At 49.9% G+C, this 13,213-nt stretch overlaps 1 protein-coding gene across 1 annotated transcript; it reads left to right on the top strand.

Moving 5' to 3' along the window:
* The first annotated feature begins 7,324 nt into the window (after positions 1 to 7,324).
* LOC117050489 (ly6/PLAUR domain-containing protein 2-like) lies at positions 7,325 to 12,401 on the top strand. Its single transcript, XM_033156156.1, has 3 exons — positions 7,325 to 7,376; positions 9,218 to 9,364; positions 12,129 to 12,401. Exons 1-3 carry the CDS (start codon positions 7,325 to 7,327, stop codon positions 12,338 to 12,340), a joined length of 411 nt encoding a protein of 136 aa, XP_033012047.1. The 3' UTR covers positions 12,341 to 12,401.
* The last annotated feature ends 812 nt before the right edge of the window (positions 12,402 to 13,213 follow it).

The raw sequence follows: 13,213 nt of genomic DNA, 5'->3' as shown, positions 1-13,213 counted from the left end.
TCTCTAAGGTGCTACTGGAAAGAATTTTTTATTTTATTTTGTTTTGACTATGGCAGACCAACACGGCAGCCTACCTGTAACTGCTTTATATACATCATTTACACAATGGGTCTCACGTGATTGGCTAATTCCGGGATACTCCTGTATGCCAATCAGGTTGCGGATTCACTTCCACCTGGAGCTGGATTGGGTGGCTCCTGCAGACCAATCAGACTGCTGCATCCTATTGTGCTAGGACCAATCAGACTGCTGCATTCTGGATCCTATTGTGCTAGGACCAATCAGACTGCTGCATTCTGGATCCTATTGTGCTAGGACCAATCAGACTGCTGCATTCTGGATCCTATTGTGCTAGGACCAATCAGACTGCTGCATTCTGGATCCTATTCAACTCAGTACATAACACCATGAAACCATGAAAATTCTCAGTAAAGGCATGGGAGATTTAGGCTGACTCAGCCAGAGCAGGAAACATTTTTCAACCCCGAAAGAGTAGGATTGCCAGCAGCCCCGTCTTATCCATAGGGGCTACTGGCGCGGTGCTCCAGGGCGCCGGCCCCCCCAGGGGCGCCCCCGCAAGCCCGCCGGCATACCCTGCGCCCCCTCCCCAACCCACCCCCGCCCCCATGGGCGGACGGGCGCTTGCGCGCCGCCAGCACAGCCGCTGCCGCCCATGCCGCTCCCGGGCGGGCTGCGAGCCGGCCGCCCTCGCCTCCCATCCCGCGTGGGGAGCCCCAGCTGGAGCGCTGGAAGGGCGCGCAGAGCCCCACGCCGCTCCAGCGCCACGCCCCTCATCTCCCGCTCGCCCACCCCCCCTCCCGAGGGGCGGCCAGCGCGGGAGGGAGGTGGCCCCAGAGGCGGAGAGGCGGCACGCCAGAAGCGCCGGAGGGATCGCGTGCCTCGGCGGGCGATCTGCCTAAGACGGCCCTGGTTGCCAGACTTCCCTCTCCAGGCCTGATGCCTCCATGTTTGCCTGGCCACCCCCAGGTAGCAGCGGGAGGGCTTGAATCCCCAGGTAGAAGAGAACACATTTTTTTTAAATAATAATAATAATAATAATAATAATAATAATAATAATAATAAGACAGTGCCCGAAGCTTTCAAGCTTCTCACTGGCAGGAGCTGGCAGCAAATCATTGCCTAGTGTCAAGAACTGAAGCCTCCATCTTTGCCTGGCTCCCTCCAAGTGGCAGGTGGAGGGTTAAATATCCAGGTGAGCGAGACAGCGTTTAACAATAAAAATAGTTAACAAGAAGATTGTGTGTGTAGCTTGCAAGTTTTAGCCTGGCAAGAACCAGCTGCAAATTATAGTATAGGCACTCTGAAATCTGCCCTCCACCGTTCCCCTTTCCCAATTAACCTCCATCGCCTGGGGCATCCCTAGTTCTCAGGTTTCGGCCCTGAAATCTCAGAATCTGGGATGCTCTTGACTTTTCAACCCTTGTTGTTGTTGTTCAGTTGTTCAGTTGTGTCCGACTCTTCGTGACCCCATGGACCAGAGCACGCCAGGCATGCCTATCCTTCACTGCCTCCCGCAGTTTGGCCAAACTCACGTTAGTCTTTTCAACCCTAGTAGTGTCCATTCTCTCTTCAAAGGCAGGTAGTGGAATGTCAAATACCTGAGTTGATGCAATCCGACCTGGCTACATGACTGAACGCAAATGAGGGCAACTGGAAGTGAGGAGGACCAACGAGGGCTATTTAGCACAAAGGCACTTTTTCACAAGCAACATCAAAAGGGGAAAGCGGGTGCTTGGTGTTTGATTTTGCAGTGCTGAGAATGTTCATGAAACTCTCTCAAAGAAACCAATGCAATTCTGGGCTGCATCAATAGGAGTATAGCATCTAAATCAAGGGAAGTAATAGTACCACTGTATTCCGCTCTGGTCAGACCTCACCTGGAATACTGTGTCCAGTTCTGGGCACCACAGTTCAAGAAGGATACTGACAAGCTGGAACGTGTCCAGAAGAGGGCAACCAAAATGGTCAAAGGCCTGGAAACGATGCCTTATGAGGAACGGCTAATAATAATAATAATAATAATATAATATATTATTTATACCCCACCCATCTGGCCGGGTCTCCCCAGCCACTCTGGGCGGCTTAGGGAGCTGGGTATGTTTAGCCTGGAGAAGAGAAGGTTAAGGGGTGATATGATAGCCATGTTCAAATATATCAAAGGATGTCATATAGAGGAGGGAGAAAGGTTGTTTTCTGCTGCTCCAGAGAAGCAGACACGGAGCAATGGATTCAAACTAAAAGAAAGAAGATTCCACCTAAACATGAGGAAGAACTTCCTGACAGTAAGAGCTGTTTGACTGTGTAATTTGCTGCCAAGGAGTGTGGTGGAGTCTCCTTCTTTGGAGGTCTTTAAGCGGAGGCTTGACAGCCATCTGTCATGGAATGCTTTGATGGTGTTTCCTGCTTGGCAGGGGGTTGGACTGAATGGCCCTTGTGGTCTCTTCCAACTCTAGGATTCTATGATTCTAAACCAGTAAGAATTTTAGGCGTGTAGGAAACTGCTGCATGCCGAGTCAGACCATCAAGTAACCCCATGGATATTGTCACTCTGCAATATCCAAGGGAGTTCCAGGCACTCACTCAGGGTCTGTGTTCCTTTGGAGGACTAAAGATGTGGCAGAGATGCCGTAGCTTTAAGAAATATGATTTATTCCGCCATTTACACCTTCAGTCTGCATGGAGGGAGTCCAGATCTTACAGCATGATCATTTATAATAATTTATTATTTATACCACGCCCATCTGGCTGGGTTTCCCCAGCCACTCTGGGCGGCTTCCAACAGAATATTAAAATGCAACAATCTATTAAACATTAAAAGCTTCCGTAAACAGGGCTGCCTTCAGATGTCTTCTAAAAGTCTGTTAGTTGTTTTTCTCTTTGACATCTGGTGGGAGGGCGTTCCACAGGGCGGGTGCCACTACCGAGAAGGCCCTCTGCCTGGTTCCCTGTAACTTGGCTTCTCGTAATGAGGGAACCGCCAGAAGGCCCTCGCAGCTGGACCTCAGTGTCCAGGTTGAACGATGGGGATGGAGACGCTCCTTCAGGTATACTGAACTGAGGCCGTTTAGGGCTTTAAAAGGTCAGCACCAACACTTTGAATTGTGCTCGGAAACGTACTGGGAGCTAATGTAGGTCTTTCAAGACCTGTGTTATGTGGTCTCAGCAGCCACTCCCAGTCACCAGTCTAGCTGCCTCATTCTGGATTAGTTGTAGTTTCTGGGTCACCTTCAAAGGTAGCCCCACGTAGAACGCATTGCAATAATCCAAGTGGAAGATAACTAGAGCATGCACCATTCTGGCGAGACATTCTGCAGGTAGGTAGGGTCTCAGCTTGCGTACCAGATGGAGCTGGTAGACAGCTGCCCTGGACACAGAATTAACCTGCGCCTCCATGGACAGCTGAGAGTCCAAAATGACTCCCAGGCTGCGCACCTGGTCCTTCAGGGGCTCAGTTATCCCATTCAGGACCAGGGAGTCCTCCACCCCTGCCCGTCTCCTGTCACCCCAAAACAATACTTCTGTCTTGTCAGGATTCAACCTCAATCTGTTAGCCGTCATCCATCCGAGAACAGCTTGTGCAGCCCTTTGGTGGTCAAAGGCATATCTCCCAGCCGGTCTTCAACCAGCCTGCCCAAGACGGATCTTGGTCTCTCTTCTTCCTCCTCCTCCCCATAACACCTTGCTAAAAACTCCCTTTTCCTGTCACTTCAAAGAAAGTTTCACCTTGGAAACCTCTGTCTCCCCAGGCCAAAGGATTCCTCTGGGATAGCCCATCAACCACTTTTGTCATGTTAACAGATTAGCTGGTTTGCAGAAGCCAGCCCAAGGATTCCTTGTTTGGCACAGTTCTGCAGCTTGTACATTCATCCATACCACAGCTAGTCAACAGCCTACCATTTATTAATTTCTAGGGTTTGTGGGGAGGGCCCCCAATCTATAACAATATCTTCTTTCACCACAATTGGAAGCAGTGATGCTCCAGTTTCTGCACGAAGGGAGAATGCTCCTATTCTTGGGTCCTGTTTGCGAGCTTCCTAGAATCATGGAATTTTAGATTTGGAAGAGACCTCCCAGGGTCCTCAAGTCCAACCCCCTGCAAGACAGGACTTTTTTGCCCAAGTTTTTATTGGTACGAGCTTTCGTGTGCATGCACACTTCTTCAGATACGAGGCCCCAAGGCAGAGCAGGAACCCTGAGAGATCCCTGGGGGGTTAGGTAGCAGATTCCTAGCAGGTGTTGGGCAGAATAAACCAGGGAGGTGTGTTCGATTTTGGTTTCAGGTAGCCTAATCCTCTCCAGATTGAAAGGGAACTTGTTTTTTTCCGGCATTGTTTCAGAGAGGAGGGACATGATAGGTTGGGGGGGAAAACAACGTACCATCGCCTAGAGAGTAAAAGGCAGAGAATCGAAATTCTGCCTTTGTCCGGGCTGTTGACCAGCAAAACTGGAATGCTAAGATAGCGAGGCATTGCTCAAGAAGCAGGATGAAGCTGTTTCTTTCTGCATTGCTGGCTGCTGTTTGGTGTGCAGAGTTTGGTAAGGCCCCTTTTATTTAGACAGATCCTTTTTTTGATGTTTCAGCTGGCTGAGAGTTAAATTGAGGGAGTTGGGGATGTTTAGCCTGGAGAAGAGGAGACCAAGAGGTGTTAGGATAGCCATCTCCAAATATCTGAAGGGCTGTCACACAGAAGATGGAGCAAGCTTTTTTTCTGCTGCTCCGTCCGGAGGGCAGGACCTGAACCAATGGCTTCGAATCGTAGGGAAGGAGATTCGGACTAAACACCAGGAAGAACTTTCTGAGGGTAAGAGTTGCTTACCAGCGGAACGGACTTCCTCGGAAGGTGGTGGGCTCTCCTTGGCAGGAGAGTCAGGCTGCATTCCCTTGGAACTTAAAAAGCTAAAGGTAAAGGGACCCCTGACTGTTAGGTCCAGTCGCGGACGACTCTGGGGTTGCGGCGCTCATCTCGCTTTACTGGCCGAGGGAGCCAGCGTACAGCTTCCGGGTCATGTGGCCAGCATGACTACGCCGCTTCTGGCGAACCAGAGCAGCGCACGGAAACGCCGTTTACCTTCCCGCCGGAGTGGTACCTATTTATCTACTTGCATTTTGATGTGCTTTGGAACTGCTAGGTTGGCAGGAGCTGGGACCGAGCAACGGGAGCTCACCCCGTCCTGGGGATTCGAACCGCTGACCTTCTGATCGGCAAGCCCTAGGCTATGTGGTTTAACCTACAGCACCACCCGTGTCTCTTTTAACTTACTGCTTACTGCTCAGTAAACATATATAGGATCGGTCTGCCAACCTCTGCAATGGGACTTGCAGCTAGGGAAGCATTCATACTATTGGGCTTTAAGACCCATTGAGTGCTATAGCAGGGCTTTTAAAAGAAAAAAGAAAAAAAGAAAAGAAGATTATGTCTCTAAGATCATAAGGGGTGGTAGTTTTCACCTGTTGACTGTTCAGTGTCTTTGCCAGGTTGCATGGTGAAGATATTCTTGCCATATGTTCGGAATTTCCCAGACATAGCCGGGATTTCACCGTTGGAAACAATCAGAGCAGAAATCGCTGAAATGCCGGCGAAATCCAGCCGTATGGAAACTCATGTTGGAATGTCGGAAGTGTAGATTTTGGTGAATTTCCTTAAAAATAGGTCAAAAACTTCAATGGCGTTTGATTGAGATTTTTTTTGGGGGGGGGAAGCTCAACAACCTTTGTGTCTGCATATTCACTTTTTGAAATATGGGAACCCTCGGCTGAGAGGAGGAAAGCCTTTTCTGGTTCACCTCTGGCAGCAAAACGTCTTGGTCTAGCCCTGCAGATCCCTTAGGTTTTTTTTTATAGAGGCAAGACAATATCTCTCTGCTGCTGCTGCTCTGAACGGAGATTGCATCTACATTGCTGAGATTGGTTTGGTAGGCAGAGCAGACTATTGGTGGTTTTGCTCAGCATTGTCTACACTGACTGGCAGCAGCTCTCCGGGATTTCGGGAAGGGAGTCTCTCCCAGCCCTACCTGGAGAGGCCAGGGATTGAACCTGGGACCCTTCTGTATGTGAGGAAGATGCCCTCACCACTCAGCTACAGCATTTCAATTTCAATTTTTAATTTTTGCCTCAAATCAGAAACTCTGTGAATCCGGGAGTCCCATAGCTGTCAACTTTTTTAAAGGGAAATTCCCTTATTCCAAATAGGATTCCTCGCAAGAAAAGGAAAAAGTTGACAGCTATGTCCGGGACTGTCCCTGGAGAATAGGGGCACTTGGAGGGTCTGTAAGTGTGAACTGAAATGCAACTTCCCCCTCCTGCTTAGCACTAAACTAAGCTGTTTTATGCTGAATTTTGTGTGAGATTTGGGTTGCCTTTTCCTTTGACGTTATTAGGAGTTTCCGTTTCATCCAGTCGGCAACGCAGCTTACAGAACTATCAAAACCAGCCGAGTAATAAAATCCTGTCCACACAAACCACAAACTAAGCAGCTCTAAGGATCTGATTCAGAGCTTGGCAAACAGATTTCCTGCTTGGTGTCACCTGTTACATAAATCTACAAGGAACCATTGGGTTGCACAGGTGCTGTGGATAGAGTTGGTCAGCTGGAAATCCTCACTAAGAAGGCCAAGAAACACCTGATCTCTCCGCATTACCTTTAGATGCTACGGAATGCTAAAAGAAAGCTTGTTTCTAACAATAACCAAACTATACCCGACCCCAGTGAAGCTGCCGTATTTTTCCGTGTATAAGGCTAGGGTTTTTTATTATCAAAAAATTAGGTTTTAAATCGCGGCTCATCTTATACACGGGTGGTGCTGAGGGGTATTTTCTTAATTTGGAGTTCCCCAAAATTGTTGTTGTTGTTGTTGTTCAGTCGTTCAGTCGTGTCCGACTCTTCGTGACCCCATGGACCAGAGCACGCCAGACATGCCTATCCTTCACTGCCTCTCGCAGTTTGGCCAAACTCATGTTAGTAGCTTCGAGAACGCTGTCCAACCATCTCATCCTCTGCCGTGCCCTTCTCCTTGTGCCCTCCATCTTTCCCAACATCAGGGTCTTTTCCAGGGAGTCTTCTCTTCTCATGAGGTGGCCAAAGTACTGGAGCCTCAATTTCAGGATATGTCCTTCCAGTGAGCCCTCAGGGCTGATTTCAACCATCTCATCCTCTGTCGTCCCCTTCTCCTTGTGCCCTCCATCTTTCCCAACATCAGGGTCTTTTCCAGGGAGTCTTCTCTTCTCATGATGTGGCCAAAGTACTGGAGCCTCAGCTTCAGGATCTGTCCTTCTAGTGAGCACTCAGGGCTGATTTCTTTGAGAATGGATAGGTTTGATCCACATGGGGGAGTATTTTTCTACACGGAAAAATACGGTAAGTTTTATCTGTGTCCACCTTACAGGGTCTTGGTGTTCAGAACAGGGGAGGAATTCATTGGGTCCAATCCAGTGCTCCGAAATATGCTTGTGGACAAGAATGCAACTTGCAGTCAAGTTATGCACTCCTCTGGATTTTGCAGCGCATGTACAGTGCTCAAAAAGTATGCGCAAAAAGAGTATCTTACGCAACAGATGTGCATAAAATGTGCATTTCATTGGCGAACGCTCCCATCAGGCCTGGCCAGCAAGGGATGATGGGAGTTGTAGTCCCACAAATCAGGTAGAGAGCCACAGGTTCCCCTTTCCCGGCCTGTTGACAATACAGAACTAGATGCGCCATCAGTAACCTGACTCTGTGTAAGGCAGGTTCATACATTCCTATGAAGTTTGGAGCTGAAGTGCTGAAAATGCACATAAATTATACAAGAACAAACATAGTGGGTCTCTAAGGTGCTACTGGAAGGAATTTTTTATTTTATTTTGTTTTGCACATAAATTTGTAAGCTTTGGAGGCATTTTTTTTTTCCTTTTTGGTAACGCCCCAAAACCCATTGTTTCTTCTTGTCTTTCATTTTGCCTTTTGGAAAGGGTAACGTCGTACATTGACTGCCATGTCTTCTCTGCCTAATATCCTAAATTGGGTATTCACCTCTGCTCCAATGGGAATTTCCTCCCCTAAGGCTAAACACAGCACAGGTAGAAGTGGAAGTGGGAGTCTTCCTTGGGAACGTGGCTGGAGAGGGAAGAGCTAAATATCCTCTCCTCATGCTCTGTGGTCCTGTGGTCTAAACCAGGCATGTCCAACCAGTAGATCGTGATCTACTGGTAGATCACCAGCTGATCCTGGTAGATCACGGGACCCTTATCAATTGTGGGATTACCAAAAGTTAACAAATAAAAGCTGAAGAAATCTGGGCAATCCTACCCCCAAAAAAGCTCAACAACTCTGGGCAACCCACCCTCCCCATGCATGCTCCTCCTCTCTCCAATGACAATGGGTAGATCAATGCCAGTTTTTTTTAATACTGGGAGTAGATCCCAGTCTCTTGGGAGTTGGACGTGCCTGGTAAACCACCGAGCCTCTTGGGCTTGCCGATCAGAAGGTCGGCGGTTCGAATCCCCGTGACAGGGTGAGCTCCCGTTGCTCTGTCCCAGCTCCTGCCAACCTAGCAGTTCCAAAGCACGCCAGTGCAGTGGTGTAGGAAGGGGGCGGGAGGGGGGGGCGGATCGCCCCGGGTGCCATTCTGGGAGGGGTGGCAATATGGTCCCTGCCTCCCCCCAGGTGTACAGCTCCTTACGGGCTGCGGCTTGGACGTGCAAGCTGCATCCCGTACGCACTGCGCATGTGTGGGATGCCGCACATGTGCAGTCTGTACGGGGTGCCAAACAAATTTCCACACCGGGTACCATCTGGGCTTGCTACGCCAGTGCACCAGTGCAAGTAGATAAATAGGTACCATTTCAGAGAGAGGGTAAACGATGTTTCGGTGTGCTCTGGCTTACATCACGGTGTCCTGTTCCACCAGAAGCGGTTTAGTCCTGCTGGCCACATGACCCGGAAAGCTGTCTGTGGACAAACGCCGGCTCCCTTGGCCTGAAAGCGAGATGAGCGCTGAAACCCCATAGTCGCCTTTGACTGGACTTAACCGTCCAGAGGTCCTTTACCCTTTTTTTACCTTGGTCCTGATGCACCCCCTGCCCAAACGCTTATCTTTAAATAGAAGAAAACTCCACAGTTAAAGGGATCTCTAAGCTGGCTCTCAGCTTTTCAAATTTGGAAACAGGTTTGAGCACTGAGCAAGAAGGTAGAGTTGCGGGCAACTTGTGTTAGTAAAGATTTTTCTGTCACCCTTTCCCCTACAGCCCAGGCGTTGCGGTGTTATTCTTGCCAGGAGCCTATAACGGCCGTAAAATGCATGAAGGTGGACAATTGCTTGCAGAATGAGACCATGTGCAAGACTACCATGTACTCCCGCGAAGAAGGTGAGAGACTTGGCTGTGTTCTCCTTCCACTCTCCGAGAGAGCCTGCCTCCGAAGACTTGGGCTGGGATCCCCCAAATGGGGAGAGCGTGGTTGAACTCAAGTCCTGTTTGTGGAGTTCTCATGTTGGCATTTGGCTAAAATCGTAAGACGAGCCTGCTGGATCAGGCCAATGGCTCACCCAATCCAGCATCCTTTTCTCACAGGGGCCGAGCAGATGGCCGTGAGAAACTTGCAAGCAGGATTCGAGTACATGAGTAATCTACCCTCCTGCAGTTCCCAGCAAATGATATTCAGAAGCCAGTGTGGTGTACTGGTTAAGAGCGGTAGACTCGTAATTTGGTGAACCGGGTTCACGTCCCCGCTCCTCCACATGCAGCTGCTGGGTGACTGGGATACTCACCTCACAGAGTGTTTGTTGTGGGGGAGGAAGGGAAAGCAGAATGTTGGCCGCTTTGAGACTCCTTCGGGTAGTGATAAAGCGGGATATCAAATCCAAACTCTTGTTCTTCTTCTTCTCCAACTGTGGAGGCAAAACATTGGCATCATGGTTAGTAGTCATCAACAGCCCTCTCCTCCATGACACGGTTGGCGCTGTGGTCTAAACCACTGCGCCTCTTGGGCTTGCCGATCGGTCAAGTCGGCAGTTCGAATCCCCGCGACGGAGTGAGCTCCCATTGCTCTGTCCCAGCTCCTGCCAACCTCGCAGTTCAAAAGGTACCGCTGCGGCAGGAAGGTAAGCAGCGTTTCCATGCACTCTGGCTTCCGTCACAGTGTTTCGTTGTGCCAGAAGCGGTTTAGTCATGCTGGCCACATGACCTGGAAAGCTCTGTGTGGGCAAATCCCGGCTCCCTTGGCCTGAAAGCGAGATGAGCGCCGCAACCCCATAGTCGCCTTTTACTGGAATTAACCATCCAGGGGTCCCTTACCTTTCCCTTAACCTCTATGAATTTGCCAAATCCTTTTTTAAAACTGTCCAGGTTGGTGACCATCTCTGCCTCCTGTGGGAATGAGTTCCATAGTTTGTGCTGGACCTTCTGTTATCTGCCCTGAATCTTCCAACATTCAGCTGTGCTGGACTGGGGTGTGGATCTTGGCCAGATCCAGCTGATTTCTTCCTATATAAATGTTCTAGATATAAGGCTATCAACGGGGAAGGACATGGTGGACCCAGAATAATCTGTCTGGTGCAGGATATCAGTAGCTACTACTGTATTCACAAAGGCCTACCTTGACTGTTGGAGCCAGTATTACCAGCTGTGAGGAATGAGGGTGGGGTCTGTGTTGTTGTTGTGCTCAGCTCCTGCCCGTGGGCTTCTCATACATAATTCCCAACATACCCAACATACCCACCCAGCCTCCATAGCACCTCCTCGCTGGTGCACTGTCTGAAGAGGTGCTTTCTTATCTCTGCAGAGTTGGGTTAGATCTTCAGGTCTTTCCCCAACCGCAGAGAATACTAGTTACAGGTAGGTAGCCGTGTTGGTCTGCCGTAGTCGAAACAAAATAAAAAAATTCCTTCCAGTAGCACCTTAGAGGCCAACTAAGTTTGTTCTTGGTATGAGCTTTCATGTTCATGCACATTTGTGTATCTGAAGAAGTGTGCATGCACACGAAAGCTCATGCCATAACAAACTTAGTTGGTCTCTAAGGTGCTCCAATACTCTGGCCACCTCATGAGAAGAGAAGACTCCCTGGAAAAGACCCTGATGTTGGGAAAGATGGAGGGCACAAGGAGAAGGGGACGGCAGATGACGAGATGGTTGGACAGTGTTCTCGAAGCTGCTAACATGAGTCTGACCAAACTGCGGGAGGCAGTGGGAGACAGGAGTGCCTGGCGTGCTCTGGTCCATGGGGTCACGAAGAGTCGGACACGGCTAAACGACTAAACAACAACAAGGTGCTACTGGAAGGAATTTTTTAAATTTTGTTTCGCAGACAATCCTAGCACTGCAGAGTTGGAAGCGGACCCAAGGGGTCATGTCGCCCAATCCCCTGCAATGCGTGATTTGAAGATTCCGAACCTCCTTGTTCCCTTACCCCATTGGCAGGGTACCAACAGCCTCCACTTCCCAGCTGTGGAAAAATTCACAACTGCACAGAGGAGGCTCAGAGGACCCTGTACCTGCAGCACCGCGGTGGATTTCGGAGAGGCGTGGATGGCAGGGGCCAGTGCTGTCAAGTATCCCGTTTTCCCCGGGATTCTCCCTTATTTTAAGCAGTTTCCCGCTGCTCTCCCTTATTTTTTTATTTCCCTTAAATTTCCCGTTTTTAATGGAAGCAGCTCCTCCCCTGCTGGCCAGGGACTGGGTGGGAAGACCTCGCCTACTTGGAGAGAAAAGCCTCAGCCCTCAAAGCAAGTGGGAGCCGTTTCCCATGCTTACAGGGGGGTGTATTCCTCCCCCTGCATCAGCCCCTGTCCGTTGCCGCTGAGCCCCTCAGCCGGCCAATAGGGTTAGCTGGCGGGCGGAGCCTGGCTGCCTTTGAGCAGCTGCTGCTTCCTGTCCTGTTTTGATGGGATCAGACAAGAAGACGATGGGGCTCCATTGTGCGGAGCACATGGCTGCCCTCCTCTTTGCTGGCTGCCCTCCTCTTTGCTCCGCTCCGAGCCCGCTTGGAGTTTACATTGCTGCTCCGCCCACTTTTGCTTCTGGCTCCGCCCACCACTGACATGTGACTGTCCCCGGGATAGGTGAGACTTATTTTCAAATCCGAAACTTGACAGGTATGGCAGGGGCTGATCTGTCTTGCCACTTGCATTTGCAGTGTACCCGTTCCAGGGCGATTCGACCGTCACGCGGTCTTGTTCTTCGAGATGCATTCCGTCCGACGTGGATGGGATTGGCTTGACCCGCCCGGTGACCTGCTGCAACACGGACCTCTGCAACCATGATGGGGCAGCCGACATGCAGATCAGCTACATCACGGTGGGGACCTCAGCTGTTTCCTTCTTCATCCTCCTCCGGCCGGGACTGTGATTCAGAAGGCAAAGGCAGAAGATCTTGGTGTGTGTGTGTGTGTGTGTGTGTGTGTGTGTGTGTGCAAACGACAACAACTCCTTGATCAAGCCCCACTTGGCTTCGCTATCTCAGTTGGGCTGTGCATCCACCTCTCCTCCTACAATTGCAGACTCCTGTTCTCATCAGGTGAAGGAAACGGGGGCGAAAATGCTTTGCGCTGTGAAAAGTGCCGGCCTACCTGCTTCTCCTGGCTGTAAAGAGAATCAGAGAATCTGATTCTGCCTTTCATGGCTGATCCCATGTTTAGAAAACACAGTTCCAAGCAGTTTCCCCCTTGCCCCACTCCTTTCCCAGGGAAAACCTGCTCTTTAGCTCTAAACCTGAACAAACAGCAATTCACGGCAAACCCAGATTGCTGTTGTCTCTGATTGAGCACTAAAGAGCAGTTTTCCGCAGGGAAAGGCAGCGAGACTTTCACATGACTTGTATTTTTTATCGTATTGTTTTCTAGTTAATTTCCCCCTGGTCCGAGAGCTTTTCTCATTGTTTCATGACTGTGCCTTGCGAAAACCCTATCTCGCCCTCCGCACTGAAGCTCCTTTAGCAGCAAAACCCTTCTTCGGATTTCCTGTGCATCCGATAAGATTCAGAAAGGGGGTAAGGTCGGAGTTTCGCAAGGCCCAGCTGCAGAGCAACGAGAAAATCTCCCGTACATGGGGAAAGGAATCGCTACAGAATACAATAAAAATGCAGGTCAAGCGGAAGTGTGACTGAACACTTAAAAGATGTGCCTTTATGCACACCTGATCACGGCTCCCAACAGCCAGGCAGCATTCTGAGAGCAGTCACCAGAACTCCTCTGGAACCCCCCTTAAAATCTCCCCTCTCAAT

The sequence above is a fragment of the Lacerta agilis genome, chromosome 7 (genome assembly GCF_009819535.1).
Source record: "Lacerta agilis isolate rLacAgi1 chromosome 7, rLacAgi1.pri, whole genome shotgun sequence".
Taxonomy (NCBI): domain Eukaryota; kingdom Metazoa; phylum Chordata; class Lepidosauria; order Squamata; family Lacertidae; genus Lacerta; species Lacerta agilis.
This window is presented reverse-complemented; position numbering and strand designations above follow the sequence as displayed.

Bases quoted from the DNA above. Each gene is read 5' to 3' on its own strand.
- LOC117050489 (XM_033156156.1), top strand. From the start codon at position 7,325: ATGGATAGGTTTGATCCACATGGGGGAGTATTTTTCTACACGGAAAAA. The intron at 7,377-9,217 runs GTAAGTTTTATC...GTGTTAGTAAAG, and splicing joins TTTCTACACGGAAAAATACG to ATTTTTCTGTCACCCTTTCC. The intron at 9,365-12,128 runs GTGAGAGACTTG...TTGCATTTGCAG, and splicing joins CATGTACTCCCGCGAAGAAG to TGTACCCGTTCCAGGGCGAT.